The 15,417-nt window shown below is 50.6% G+C and overlaps 1 protein-coding gene and 1 long non-coding RNA gene across 2 annotated transcripts; one reads left to right on the top strand and one right to left on the bottom strand.

Moving 5' to 3' along the window:
• Window positions 1–549: 549 nt before the first annotated feature.
• On the bottom strand, window positions 550–6,585 carry AP1S1 (adaptor related protein complex 1 subunit sigma 1). The gene is made up of 5 exons (XM_067705814.1): window positions 6,464–6,585; window positions 4,445–4,623; window positions 3,681–3,789; window positions 2,578–2,715; window positions 550–1,324 (listed from the first exon to the last, which is right to left on the bottom strand). The coding sequence occupies exons 1-5, from the start codon at window positions 6,464–6,466 to the stop codon at window positions 1,277–1,279; spliced, it is 477 nt and encodes a 158-aa protein (XP_067561915.1). The 5' UTR covers window positions 6,467–6,585; the 3' UTR covers window positions 550–1,276.
• LOC137206748 (uncharacterized) lies at window positions 6,425–15,178 on the top strand. Its single transcript, XR_010934818.1, has 2 exons — window positions 6,425–6,720; window positions 14,870–15,178. It is a non-coding gene; the product is annotated as an uncharacterized lncRNA (long non-coding RNA).
• Window positions 15,179–15,417: the final 239 nt, after the last annotated feature.

The following is a 15,417-nucleotide window of genomic DNA, read 5'->3' as shown; positions in this document are numbered from 1 at the left end:
AATTCCCTGGTCCTATGTACCTCACAAGACATGTGGGGAGGAGGGGTTGGCGGCCACGGAAACATCCTTTTAACTGCTTCTCAAGCCTTTTCTAAGCATAGAGGATGGGATACATCCTTGAACTCTTGAGTCTCCTCCCCAAATGAAACTAAACCAGGTGAATGACCACAAAGAAACCTCAGAGGAGTGAAACCATGTCCCCAGGAGTTGCTCCTCCCTGTCTGAAGGCAGCTCAGGGAGCTGGAGGCACCTTGGTCAGCGGTCACTGAGCTCACAAATCTGTTTGGGGGGAGGGCGGTGCCAGGTAAAATACAGGACACTCAGTCAAATTTGCATTTCAGATAAACAATGAATACATTTGCACAGGACACACTTATCCTAAAAACATTATTCATTATCATAATAAATTGAACTGGGTATCTTCATTTTTTTGGGGGGGGGCTTAAATCTGGCAACCCTAGTTCCAGGGATGAGTGGAACGGGCAGTGTTGCTTTCCCGTCCTGACTGATCGCAGCAGCCCTCCTTCACAGAGCCTAAGCCAGGCAAAGTCCAGAAATGCTTTTCCTTTTATTTTAGAGGAAAAGAAAACAAAATCAGACACTTTCCCCACCCCACCCACTTAGCTCCTGCCTCACCGGGAACTCGGAGTGAAGGAGGGACAGGGCCCAGTCTTCTGTAAAGCCTACCCTTCCCCCAGCCCTCCCTTTCCTCAAAGTAGCAAGGTTAGAAAAAAATTAACTATGTTGCTCCTCCCCTGGAACTGAACGGAGGCCCCACTGCAGCCAAGAAGGAAGGGGAGGAGACAGATGAGGGAAAAGGACTTCCCTCTGGAGACACGGAGGTCCCCCTCCCAGGCAGAGAAGCTGCCCTGGCTGGCTGCGGGGAGGGCTGGAGGTAGGTTATGGGGCAGGGAGAAGAGAAGAGCCCTGAAAACCTTTTCCCTTTAACCTGACATATTTATATATTTACAGTTATAAGGGTGGGGGGGAGTTTGGGGTGACATTAGTTCTTCAAAGGCAGGGGATGAAAGCCAAATAGCACCCCCGACTTGGTCACATTTTCCTGCCTCCTAGCTCCTAAAACCTTCAGTGGGAAAAGGGGAAACAGGAGGTAGGGGGTGGAGGGAGGGAATGTTTGAGGGTCCTGAGCCCACAGCTCACTGCAAAAGAAGGTGAGGCAGCAGAGGAGGGGCAGCTGGGTCCCACCAAGAAAAGGGCCACCGATGCCCTGCCTCTCCACCAGCTCCCCACATCTCCACGTGGCCCCGGGCGGAGGCTAGGCCAGACCCATCTCCTCCAGCACACTGCGCGGCGACTCATCCTCCTAAGGCAGAGACAGACAGAGGGTGATGTGGAGACGCCAGGAGAGGCAGACAGGGTGAGGGAGTGGAGGGTGGGCAAGACAGCAATCGTCAGGACAGACAGAGGAGGGGGAAGCACAGAGAGACACGGGGAGGGAAGAGAGAAGCCAACGTGAGCCCAAGGCTGGAACAGCTGGGGACCCTTCAGGGGAGCTCTCCAGCTTCCCAGGAGCGCCTCCCAGGTGCACCCCCCAGAGCCAACCATGGCAAGGAGTGGGGTCCAGGTTGAGTCCCCCACCACGCAGAGAACCCAAAGCCAGGAGCTTGGCGAGCAAGGGGCTCGGCCTCAGTATCCGAAGGGGAGGGAGGAAAACTGGGACTGGGGGCTGGGAAACTGGCTTTCCCAGGGCTGGGGGTGGCAGATGGTTGGGTGCGGGGAGGGAGTAAGAAGTTGGCATCAGGTCCCCGAGGAAAGGTGGACCAGACTGCAGAGAGATGAGTCATTAGGGTCTGAGCAGAGCAGTAGCAACAGGGTGGGTGTGTGAGTGCCAGGGCACGTGTGTATGAGTGTGCATGTGTGTGTGCATGTGTGTGTGTGATGGGGGAGCTGGACCAGTGAGATGGCAAGTTGGATTCTGCCCTTTCTCCTTCTGCAGGGATGAGCCCCCCCCCCGCCCCCCATCTCTCCCCCTCCTCAGAGCCAGCTCAGGCCGGCTTGCTCATCATTGCAGGTTCCGGTGACTCATCTCCCTGCACCAAGGCTCAGCAGTGGCACAGCAGAGAGGGGGCAGGCAGTAATGGCGTGAGGGCGGGGGTGCCGGATAGAAGGGAGAATCAACAACCAGGCGCCCTCGACCCCAACCCCCAAATCCCCATGGCAAAATTTTGCTTCTGAGAAGCAGAGGCTTTGAGTATGTGTGTGTTTAAAAAAAAGAAAGAAAGAATGACCTATCATGTGCCCCTTCTCCAATTCTCTGAGCAACCCTAAATGCCAAGAGTAGCGTGGGACAAAGGCGATCTGGCTGGGATGAGATACCCTGGGTCTTGGGAAAAGGAGGGGGGAACTGGCACAGGCGGCCGTCCGCCACCCCCACTACCTCCCACCCCGAGCAGTTAGGGCTTGAGGGCCAGCTGGCCAACCAGGCGCCTTGGGGGCCAGACGCCACAGGGAGGGTGGGAAGGGGCAGCTGGGGCCCGCAGGCAAGGTGTCCAGAGCAGGGAGGGTGCCCTTGGCCTTGGTCCTCTTCCTCCTACCCCTCACCGTCCCGGCCCGTACCTCCTGCAGCAGGTCCGCCTGCTCGATAGCCTTCAGCACACTCTTCTTGGAGGTGTCCTGGACGTCACCCCCCATCAGAAACTCATCCAAGATGAAGTAGGCCTTCTCAAAGTTGAAGATGATGTCCAGCTCGCAAACCTGGGAGGAGGGGGGGGAGGCAGAGCTGAGTGTCAAGGTGCATCTCCACCCCACTTTCTTCTCATCACGGTTCCATGGCCTTCGTGACCACTCCTGCCCACCTTGGTTCTTGCCCCAACCCCTCCCAACCCCTAGGCCTTAGTCCTTGGTTTGGCTTTTCCTTCTCCTTCTCTTGCCTCTTTCTCTGTGATCATGAGACATTAGTTGCTCTAGTCTACGCTTGACTCCTGTTGCCTTCCCCCCAGATCTGCGACACAGTTCCTACCAGAGGCTGGGCTAGCTTCCCTCCCTAGGCACAGTGACAGGGCAGGGAAGGAGATTCTCGATCATGGGGTAAATGACTTCGGTTCCAAGCAGCACTGTGACACTAACCAGCTAACTCTACATGTCATTTAATTTCTCTGAGTCTCAGTTTTCTCATCTGAAAATGGAGACACCAACACCTACTCATAGGACGGAATGAGGAGCAATCAGGAGAACCTGAAAGCACTGTGTAAATTATTAAGTGGAATACAAATTATGGAGTTATTACTATTCCCCACCTAAGATCTGAGCTCACTGCCAGTGCCCAGACTATAGCCCAGATCAGTTAATTCAGAATCTCCAGGGGTGAGACATAGGCATCGCTATTTTTAAAAAAAACCTCTCCAGAAGATTCCAAAGCAAAGTCAAGGTCAGGAACCACTGATAAAAATCTGAACATGGCCTCTGTCCTTGTGTGAGAAGTTTGAGCTGAGCTCTAGATGGATTGACTAAGTGGCAGACTCTGGTCCCCACCCTCCCCCCCAGGCTGATTAAGGGGCATGGCTAATAGGCTTAAGGCTTAAAGAGGGAGATTAACTACTGTTCTCACTGTTCCAACTTCCCCTCTCCTGAGTCTTCCAGGGCAGAGATCGGAAGGACCCCAGAGTTTGGTAAAAAGAGGGGATTGCTGCGTATAGCAATGGGTGGATGGGGAGACTTACGCTGCCGAAGTATTTGTCCAGGAGCTCCACGTACCGGTGGATCAGCTCCAGCGTGATAAGCTCGTTGTCTTGGCCCTCGATGGCGCAGCAGAAGTAGAGGCTGGCATATCTGAGGACAGGGGCACGGGAGGGACGGCTGGGACGGCTCCTGGGGCTGCTTTGGGACCCAGGCATTTTGTGCCCAAACCTCTCATTTCCCCCCATTCCCAGTCTGTGCCCCTACTGGACACAGGCGGGGTGGCCCCAGGGTGTGCAAACAGTAACTCACTCTGCCTCTTAGTGCCTCTCACAGACGCAAGCTCTTTCCCTCTCGACCTCTGACCTGTTCAGTTTGACTCAGCAAAAACCTGAGCCACGAATTCACCTGCTCAGAGGAGGAACTGGGAAGGGCTGGTGCACGTGTGTGTGTGTGTGTGTGTGTGTGTGTGCGTGTGTGTGTGTGTGTGTGTTAGGAAAGTGGTGCAGGATCTATGACTGTTGAATGAGGCTGCCAGGGACGTGTGCAATAGACAAGATGGGGCCTTCGGGACAGAGGTAGGTGCATGAAGTAGATGTCAGGCTTGAGCAAAGCCAAAAGGGAACAAGAATTTCTTCAACGTGAATTTGGAAAGTAAAGGCGGCTGGAGTTCATCGCTGCCCTCCGGATGTCCTTAGCTCTAAGCTCTTCCTGACCTAAGGGACTGCCTATGTCTTGGCCAGGTGAACCCATCCCAGACCCCAATCAAGCAGGATCCAGGCAGGTCTGAAAGTAGGTGGGGAGTCACCTCTTATAGACAACTTTGAGGTCCCTCCACTCCAGGAAGCTGCACATCTTGGGCTTGCGAGCCAGAACGACCTGCATGAGCTCCCGAACCATCTTCTTTCGCTCCTTGTCCGAGGTGGCCAGGTACCATTTTTGTAGCCGCAGCTTCCCCTGCCGGCTGAACAGCAGCATAAATCGCATCTGGGGGTGGGGGGGAGTCAGAGCCAAGGGTCAGAGATTTGGTTCTCTGAGCTGGTTTCCTCCAGAAATACACAGCCCCAAACCCATCCCGTCTACCTCTTCTCTACTCACGGCTCCTACTTTCTTCAAAACATCAGCCCTTGCTGTCAACACTGGCTACTCCCACCAGCAGGTGCCTTTCCTTGTAGGGGGTGTCAGAGCTTCTGAGTCTGTCATTTGGGTTCAAATCCTGCCTCTAGTAGTTGAGTAATTTGCCTTGGGCAATTACTTTATGTCTCTGGGCTTCAGTTTCTTGGTGTGTAAGATGGAAATAATAAAAGTACCTACTTTCCCGAGTTGTTAGGTGGGATTGAAGGAGTTGATACGTGAAACAGTGCCTGACACGTAGGGAGCACTGTAACACATTAGGTATCATTATTATTATTTCCTGATCTCCTGTTTCCTAATCCTGTTTTCCAAAGGTGGGTAAAATGCTATCACGGTGACAAGAAGCCCATAGCTGATGTCAGAGACGTCTGCTTTCTTTCCTGCTCTTTCTATCCACCACCACGCTGAAATCAGGTATTTTGTTCTCAAGAAGTTACCTCAATCCTCCACCCCATCCTAGCCATACACCCTTGCTGATGTCCCCAGCACACTGCCCTCCAGTGCCAGTCCTGTGCTCAGGGGTATTCTTCACGTTAGCACATGGTATTGGGAGCCCCGGATTCCACCCTCTGCTCTCCTCGGCCCTCCAGGCATTTGGCCAGACATATTCCTCTTTTCCTCCTTTTAGGGTGCCTCCTGCTGAATGCCCACACTTCCCCAGATACCAGGTGACCAATTTCCCTTTCAGTCCCTCAGTTTGGACACAGCCATTCAGGCTGGCTCGCCTAGGCAATGTTTGTGGAACAAGCCCAGGGGGGTGGACTGGGGAGTGCAGAGCCCTCACTACCCCGTGCAACCACAGCTTCCCAGTTCGGGGGGTGGGCGGGTCCGGGCCACATCCTGGAGTCATCTCCCTCTCCCTGGAGCTCTTCTCTCCGTGTACATTACCAGGGCCGGAGTCCTGGGTGTGCGGAACAGCACTAGTTTAGACCGCTAAGGATCAGAATTCGAGAGAACTGGGGGTTTTTTTGGTGGCGGGGAAGGGGAAGCGCTGCTAGCGTGGCGGGTGGTCAACAGAGGGGCACAAGGGAGCCGTGTGCGGCTACGATGGGAGGTGGGCCGGGAGCAGGAAGACGGAAGGCCCGAGTTCCGGAAAGAGGATGGGGTGGGGGCCGGAGAGCCAAGAGCACCGGAACCGGGAAGCCAAAGCCTGGGTCCCCGAGAGCAAAACCTCGAGCCCACTTGGCTTCCCCACCTCACCCCCGCCTCTAGGTGAGGCAGGACGTCCACTCCTCGGACCCGGAAACTATCCCCTCGCACACACCGCCCTTCCCGCCGGCCGCCGCTGCTCTGGGCTGCACGTGGACAGAGGGTCTCGGTGACTTGCGACCCCCGCTGCCTCCCTCCGCCAACAGGCCCCGGAGCCCCCATTCCTCGGGCGACTTCCCTGCGGCAGTGGTTGGGACTCCTTGGATCGCGACCCGCGCGCCCCCCGTGGCTCCGGACGGTCCCACCGCCCCCTAGTCACCTCCCTCTCTCCCCACAAATGCGCCCCCTCTCCGCGCCTTCTCCCTAAAGCCATTTCCAGCTGGTCTTCCTTCCGAGGCCGGCTAGCCCACCCGCCCAGGTAAGTGAGGGCCTCTGAGGACCGGAGGGAGAAAGAGCGGCTCACACCGAGGGCGGCCCCAAGGACCCCTGCAGGTGCAGCCCACGCCCCTCGGTTCCCCCTCCCCTCCCTCTTTGCACAGCCTACCATCCTGCAGCCTCCGGCTCTGCGCGTCCCTCTTCGGCCACCGTAGGCGCCAGCTCCACTCCCGTTCTTATCCTTTTGCCTCCTTCCCTCCCTCTCTCTTGAAGCCCCGCCCCGTCCGCCGCGGTTCAGAGAACCAAGGCTTTGCGTACTGCGCAGGCGCCAATGCTGCGGAGCGCGCGGGCGGGGCTGGAGGTGGAGAAGCGGAAGCCATGGCAACCAGGTCCTTGACTTCAGCTTTGAGTAGCCCTGTCGTCATGGTAACAAGGCTGTCTTGTGGGCTGGTTGGAGGATGGGGGAGGAGGACAATGAGGTCCTCGCGCTTTGGAACCTTGGGGGAGAAAGGCGGGTAAAGGGGTGAGAGGTGGATGAGGTGACCGCTGGAGTTTGTGAGGAAGTAGGGTGGTTTAATGGAAGGGGCGTGGGCGATTGAGAGGGAGCAGGGTGGGAATTGTCTGTAGGGAAGGAGGAATGACGAGGAAGGCAAAGACAAAGGGTGGTGGTAGGGCAGGCATGAGAGAAGTATGGAGCTCAGAATAGACATCTACTGGGAACCTGCTAGATGCAGCAACAAAATAAGAGGAAGGTGTAGGTAATGAGGCAGACGAGAAATAAAAAGAGAAAAGGAGGGGCTGAAAGAAAAGTGATGTAAGGAAGAGGGGGAGAAGCATGATTAAGGCGAAAGAGAAAGAAATAAAGAGAATCTTAAAAAGTTGGCATGGGTTAAAGCTAAAAAGGGACAATCGTAACCCAGACACAAGTGTAAAGATGAGAAGGATGTAAATTGTAATACAAGCTTTTTGACTGAGGATGTGCATGTGTGAGTGTGTATATTTGTGTGTGTGTGTCCACGTAGTAAAGGAGTTTGCATATAAATGGATAAGAGGAAAATCTTAAATTTTGTCATGCCGAAAACTTAATGGCATATTTCTAGATAATTGTTGGTAACTAATGATGCTATTGTTTTTGAGTAGCACTTGAAGCAAATGTTGGTAAGGCTCTACCTGTCTCCACTTTGCATTCTTTTCTTCTTACTCTTTGTTATGGAGGTCATATGCTTTAGTTGCAAGGGGGTGGGCCTAATCACCTGGGATGCAATCTGGTCTCTGCTCTCTACTTGATGTATAGTCTCAGGTGGGTCCTTTAACCCTCCGTTTACTCATTTAAAAAATGAAGATACCTACTTTGCAAGTCCGATTTGATGCTGTATAGAAAGCATCTGACACACTGTAAACACTTGATATTGGTAGCGATTACTACTATTTGCCTTTCCCAACTTCTTTGGTCTACTACTTTTTCTTCTTCCTTTTTTTTTTTTTTTTTTGGCGGTACGCGGGCCTCTCACTGATGTGGCCTCTCCTGTTGCAGAGCACAGGCTCCGGACACGCAGGCTCAGCGGCCATGGCTCATGGGCCTAGCCGCTCCGCGGCATGTGGGATCTTCCCGGACCGGGGCACGAACCCGTGTCCCCTGCATCGGCAGGCGGACTCTCAACCACTGCACCACCAGGGAAGCCCTTCTCCTTTCTTTTTCATCTCTCTTTTTCCTCTGCCTATATCATAGGCTTGCCAATGGCATAGACATTGGCTGAACTATCTTGGTGTTATTTTTTAGGTCAAGAATCATATCAATAAAGCAAGTTGTCATCATGGAGTGAAAAGGAGTGGGAGTGTGTGAGAAGGGCAGAAGGCAAAATAATAAAATGTGCTCATAGGGGAGAGGAGAAGGTTGTGTATAAAGAAGTAATAAGCAGTGAGGTAAAGATGTAAAGCAGAGGGCTTCCCTGGTGGTGCAGTGGTTGAGAGTCCGCCTGCCGATGCAGGGGACACGGGTTCGTGCCCCGGTCCGGGAAGATCCCACATGCCGCGGAGCAGCTGGGCCCGTGAGCCATGGCCGCTGAGCCTGCGTGTCCGGAGCCTGTGCTCCGCAACGGGAGAGGCCACAGCAGTGAGAGGCCCGCGTACCGCAAAAAAAAAAAAAAAAAAAAAAGATGTAAAGCAGAGATCTAGGCAACAGCCCGAGGAAGTGTAGAAGATCTAGAGATGTAAACTCCTACACGCCTTGGAAAGATGACACTTTCTAGAATTCCTTGTCTCAACATGCCATGCCTAGCTGCAGAGAAGATAAGATCCATGAGAGAATTGTGAGAAATAGGGGTTTTGCTCACGTAGAATCATAGACTCAAGTGGTTTAAACTAACTAGAAGATGATGGACCTCATTTATCTCTTCGTGGTTAGTGAATGCTACACGTAGAGAATCTATGGGTTAGTGGGTCCAATGAGCTTGTGTCTGCAGATGAGGTCGGATTTGACGCAGTAGGCAGTTGGGAGTCATTATAGTTGTCTGAGCTGCTGAATAACTTGGTGAAAACAGCTTTGAAAAAGTTAATCTTACAGTAATATGGGGGATGATTTGAAAGGACAAATGGAAGGCTGGAAGATCATCTAGGGGGCAGTTTTGGGAATCTAGGCACAAAAATGAAATGGAGAGGGACAAATTGGAGAGATACCTGTGATGGGCCAATCACCTGAATTTAGAACTCATCTAAGTAGAGAAGGAAGAAGAATCAAAGATGAGTCTGGAGAATTAGTGGTGCCATTTGTATAAATGGAAAAATAGAAGAGGTGAGATTCTCCCTCATTAGTATGGATGGTGTTTTTATTGTTATCCTGCGAAGCCCATGTTGACATCTCCCCAAGCCTTCCCTCTTCCCTCATCTGGTTGGAGCGGTGGTTCCTGCGGTGGGTGGAAGGGTGATCCACGTGGCCTCAAAGCCTTTCATTTCTGAGTCTATGATCTGTGTTTCTCTCTCTTGTGATGATGCTCCCTGCCACCTTTTTTTAAAAATTTATTATTTACTTATTTATTTTTGGCTGCATTGGGTCTTCGTTGCTGCGCGCGGGCCCTCTCTAGCGCAGCGAGCCGGCGCTACCCCTCGCGGCGGTGGGCGGGCTTCTCATTTGGTGGCCTCTCCCGTTGTCAAGCACGGGCTCCAGCAGCCGCAGCACGCAGGCTCAGTAGTTGTGGCTCGCGGGCTCCAGAGTGCAGGCTCAGCAGCTGTGGCGCACGGGCCCAGCTGCTCCGCAGCATGTGGGATCCGCCCGGACCAGTGCTTGAACCCTTGTCCCCTGCATCGGCAGGCGGATTCCCAACCACTGCGCCACCGGGGAAGCCCCCGCCACCATTTTTGGTGTATTCTTTAAGTACTCATTGTGCCCTGACGATGTCATTTGCACTCATCTCTGGGTTTTTTTTTTAACTTCTTGTTTTTAACTAAGCAGTTGGGACCTTATCATATGCTATTCCTAAGGGTCCTGAATACTTTCTGTGGTAGATGTTTGCCATTTTTTTTCACTTCCCTGGCTCTAAACCCCCTTCCTAGGGTTTCAGAATCCCCACCTTACGAGTCTAGGGGGAGATAGAGCAACCTCCCAGTGTAGCATTTGAATTTCCCAGATATTCCCTTTGGCAGCCCTCTTTGTGTCCACAGCATGGGCATGTCTGCTGGATTCGGCCAGTCTTTACTCTCACCTGGACTTTGGTCCAGGAAGGAATGAGGGGGGATGGGGTGACGAGGATAGGTAAGACTCTGGCAGAGGGTCAGAGGACAAAACCTAGGGCGCAGGTGGAGTGGCGCCAATGGCAGTGTCCCGTACCAGTAAGAGGTAGGGTGGGGGTACCTGGTGATTTGTAATTTGGGGCTCTGTCTCCAGTGTGAGACCTCCTGCTGGTTCTCTGGCCCTCCTGGCAATTCCCTGAGCTCCCCAGTTTCCTTTTCTGCTTCATTTAGCCAGAGTTGGTTTCAGTTCCTGGTAACAAAGGACTCTGACTGGTAGACTAGGTAATCATGCCACACTGTCTGTTGATGAGACATGTGAGTTGTAAGCTCCTCTTGGGACAGTGTCTTACTCATGTTTTATTTCTTTACAGCACCTAGCACAGTGCTTGTTGATTGGCTTCAATTATGACTGGTATACATGGTTACCTAATCGAGATATTTAAATCTTGCCTCTCACCCCAAATATGCTAAATTCTAATTTTCTATATAATAGTACCTATTTAATATCTATTATTCCTGCTAGAGGATAGACTGCCTTCCTTTGTTGTTTCTCCTGTGCCTAGCACAGTGCCCAGCACACAGCAGGTACCCAAGTGTTGTTGAAGAAAGGTACACTGGATCCTCCACTTGAAAATTTCATTGTCAGCTCAAACTTCACTTGCCCCAAATGAGTAACTTCCTTCCGCCTTCCCCTGAAACCATCCCATTTCTTGGTTTCCCATTGTGGTCAACATCGCCCCCTTTTCCTAAGTTTGCAGACTATCAGCCTGGGACATGAAGGATCACAAAAAGCATGGCTTATTCAAGGGACGTAGGTCAGACCTGCCTGATAGACCAGGAGAGTGTATGGAAAAAGGGGAGATGGGCTGGGTTATCAGAGGAGGGAGGCAGCAGTCTGAAAACCAACTTGATGACTTGGGAGTTCATTCTCAGACACGTCCCTGGAACCTGCCTTGCTATTATTTTTCCTTTGTGATTTTGTTCATATTGTTTTCTGGAATGCGCTGCCATTCCCCCCCCACAGACCCAAATCCACCTTTTTCATCCTTTAAGATGGAACAAAGCAGCCGGTCCTGATGACCCTTTACACTCCAGTGATCATTTCTAGAATGTTTCTTTCAACCATTTTTGCAGTGATTCCCGTAACGTTTCAGCTTTTTGGTGAGTATTCTCCGTAGATGCTGGCAGACCTCATTTAACTGCGCTCTGCTTTACTGTGCTTCTCAGATACTGAGTATTTTATAAATTGAAGGTTTGTACTGTAGCAACCCTGCACTGAGCAAGTCTACTGGCGCCATTTTTCCAGCAGCATTTGTTCACTTCCTGCCTCTGTGTCACATTCTGGTAATGCTTGCAATATTTCAAACTTTTTCATTATTATTATCTTTGTTATGGTGACCTGTGATCAGTGATCTTTGTTACCACTGTGGTAACTGCAGATGTGGTAGAAATGGCAAGAGAACTAGAATTAGAAGTGGAGCCTGAAGATGTGACTGAACTGCTGCCATCTCGCAATAAAACTTTCATGGTGAGGAGTTGTTTCTTCTGGATGAGCAAAGAAAGCGGTTTCTTGAGATGGGATCTACTCCTGGTGAAGATGCTGTGAAGACTGTTGAAATGACAGGAAAGGAATGAGAGTATTACATAAACTTAGTTGATAAAGCAGCGGCAGGATTTGAGGGAATTGACTCCGATTTTGAAAGAAGTTCTACTCTGGGTAAAATGCTATCAAACAGCATTGCAGGCTACAGAGAAATTGTTTGTGAAAGGAAGAGTCAATCAATGCAGTCAATCAGTGTTGTCTTATTTTAAGAAATTGACACAGCCGTCGCAACCTTCAGCAGCCACGACCCTTATCAGTCAGCAGCCATGCATCAAGACAGGACCCTCCGCCAGCAAAAGATTACAATTACTGGCTCAGATGATGGTCAGCATTTTTTGGCAATAAAGTATTTATAAAGTAAGTGTATCTCCGAGGTACGCCTGTACTTGAGAGTAAGAAACATCAATCACTTACATGATTGTTGTTTTTTTGGCCTGCGCTGAGCATGAGGGATCTTAGTTCCCTGACCAGAGATGGAACCTGCTCCCTCTGCAGAGTCTTAATAACCACTGGACCGCCAGGGAAGTCCCTCACTTACTCTGTTTTAAAAGTGCTTCACCGCCCCCAGTATACAGTTACACGCTTAAAGAAAAACTTGTTAAATTGGAGTTCAGACTTGGCGAGATTTCGGTTGAAGCCATAGCTGCTTTGCTTCAGAAGCTCTCCACTGGCGCCAAAGCGACCTCTGGTGGCCAGGGGAGAAAAGGCTACATTTCAGGACGCTGGTGTTCCAGCTGGTAAGGCACCGGTGTGCACACAGGATGCCCTGGTGACGGGCCTGTGAGGGCAGCACCTTTGCTCCTGACTGCGTCTGAGCCCTCTGTGTTCAGGGAGATCTGTGTTCCCGAATGCCACAGAGAGGGCGGTACAGTGCAGTGGCCAGGAGCACAGGCATGGCTGGGGCAAATGATTCAACCTTCCTGTGTCTTACCTTCCTCATCTCTACAGAAGTGCACGCCATGATCAGTACAATGAAACTTACTTCAGGAACCGCCTGGAAAAAAAAATGATTTGGAAAACAGATGGTGTCTCCTTGACAAACTTCATTCTGATAGAATCTTTTTACCCTTGAGGGATTTACAAAATCCATACTCATTGCCCACACCTGGGCAGATAAATAATTCCAGTGGGTGAGGTGAACAAGAAATCTGCCGTTATGATAGATGCAGGCAGATCTTGTGGAATTTTCATCCCTAGAAATAGACAGAGGAAGAGTGGCCAAGGAGGACTGGGTGGGCTTCACACTGTGAGGCTGCCTCACCGTCTTTGTCCTCAAAATATCTGAGAAGAACAGAAGGTACTGTTAAATGGGGCACTTCCTGGGGCAAACTCCCTTGGTGGCGAAGAGACCTTCTGAAGAACTCTTTTCTTCTGAGCCTTCTCAGCATGTATGGACAGTGTTTGAATTACATCCTGCAGAATTAAGGCTCTAATGTGTTCTGCTTTTGGAAGCATCTTGTGCAAAAAGGAGGCTCTTTTGGTCTCTAAGCAAATCTGTCACAGATGGGTAGCTCCTCAACAACTAGCCCAGTGCCTGGCATTGGTCATCTTTTCAGGGTATAAGGAGGACAAAAGATAAATCTGGATCCTGGTGTCCTAAATTCTTGGCCTTCATGAGCCTTTATGAGCCTGAAGCGGGATCTGTATGAGAGGAAGGAAGTATTCCTGCAGGAAGAGGAATCCTTTAGCCCCAGCTGAAGTTTTGGCCATAAACCTCAGCGTAGAAGTGTCTTGTGAACTGGCTCAGGCTACATCTAGTTTTTGTGTACGGGCTGGGCTGTAAGGCTAGGAAGAGGCAAAGTGGCCTCTCTGGCCTTTTTCCCTGTAGTTCTACAACCATATCTTAGTCCTTCAGGGCTTGCCAGTTGCACAGTGAGAATAGGAAAGGAAAGACGGAGAAGTCATTGAGGTTAACGGAGAGCATCTCTCTCTAAAGCTGAGAGTAGCTTTGGGGAGCTACTCATTCTAGGCCTCGTTCCTCTGGGTCTTGCCCTTGTTCCCACTGGCTTTCTAAGGGGAGAGGAAGACCTTCCTTCCAGGCTTGATGGCACTCGGGGGCCTCTCTTACTACATCAGCCTCGGGGGAGACAAGAAATCCTGAACGTAAAGAGAGGAAACCATGAGGAGGAGGTGTAACAACCACATCTCCTTGGAACATCCTAGTGCATTGTGTTGGAGGCCCCAAGAATGCCCCTGGACTGACCCTGAAAGGGATACAGGAGCGGAAGGGCAGTGAGAAGGCCTTAGTACATGTCGAATGACTGGGGAGGGAGTCAGTGAATGGAGACCTTTTCTAGATTTACTCTCCAAAACATTATAATCAAAATTTGCTCCAAAGAAGTCTAACATAATATTAGGGAAAATTATAACGTGAAGCTTCTTTCAGTTCAAGGTCTAAAAATCTATCTTTATTCATGGCAGTGGGGTTATTCAGGAAAGTTGTGAAGGCTTTTTTAAGCTTCAGAAAACGTAGGATTCTTACCAGGCAAGAGGATCACCTTTGATTGTTTTGTACCATTTGAAAATGGTGGTGTCACCAACATAATCACCTTCTTGCAGGATTAGGAGATTCTTAAAAGATACTTAGTCCCATTGCTAGGAAGTTATCTTATGCATATACGAGCATGTGTACACTGGGATAAATGTGCAAGGATGTCCGTCTCAGGATTGTTGGTAACAACATGACATTTTTTTTAAAAACCATGAAACAACCAAAATGTCAATCAGTGATCCACTTTTACCCTTTCAAACAGTTTGAATGTCTTAGTATGAGCAGGTGTTCCTTGTCATTTAAAAAAATCACCTCTACCCTGACTGCTGACTCATCCCCACCAAGTGGTCATCCTGGCTGTGCTTGAACACTTCCAGTGATGGAGAACTCACTACCGCTTAACTATCAGACAATGTTTTGATCAAGAGCCTCTGGACAATAATTAGTTCCTATTAAGACATGATCTAGGTTTACGGGGGGCGGGGCTGGGTCTATCAATCCCATCTTCAGGGCTCTGGAGCTGGATAGCATGCAATTTTGACAGCTAGTTCTTGGTATTTTTTCCATTTAAAAATTATTTTTGAATATATGAATGGAAAATAATTGGGGGAAGTATGTCCTCTGGCAAAAGCCTTCAAGATACTGGAAGAAGACAATAAAGGACTGTTCAGGATAACATTTTAAGGAGGATATTAAGAATCTATGTAGGGGCTTCCCTCGTGGCACAGTGGTTAAGAATCTGTCTGCCAATGCAGGGGACACAGGTTCGAGCCCTGGTCTGGGAAGATCCCACATGCCGCGGAGCGACTAAGCCCATGTGCCACAACTACTGAGCCTGCGCTCTAGAGCCCACGAGCCACAATTACTGAGCCTGTGCACCTAGAACCTGTGCTCCGCAACAAGAGAAGCCACTGCAATGAGAAGCCTGCGCACTGCAACAAAGAGCAGACCCCGCTCGCCACAACTAGAGAAAGCCTGTGTGCAGCAACAAAGACCCAACGCAACCGGAAAAAAAAAAAAAAAAAAGAATCTATGTAACCTAGGGGCAGGACAGGAATAAAGATGCAGACATAGAAAATGGACTTGAGGACACGGGGAGGGGGGAAGGGTAAGCTGGGACGAAGTGAGAGAGTGGCATGGACATATATATACTACCAAATGTAAAATAGATAGCTAGTGGGAAGCAGCCGCATAACACAGGGAGATCAGCTTGGTGCTTTGTGACCACCTAGAGGGGTGGGATAGGGAGGGTGGGAGGGAGACGCAAGACGGAGGGGATATGGGGATGATATATGTATAGGTA

Source organism: Pseudorca crassidens, chromosome 15 (assembly GCF_039906515.1).
Source record: "Pseudorca crassidens isolate mPseCra1 chromosome 15, mPseCra1.hap1, whole genome shotgun sequence".
In the NCBI taxonomy this organism is placed as follows: Eukaryota; Metazoa; Chordata; class Mammalia; order Artiodactyla; family Delphinidae; genus Pseudorca; species Pseudorca crassidens.
This window is presented reverse-complemented; position numbering and strand designations above follow the sequence as displayed.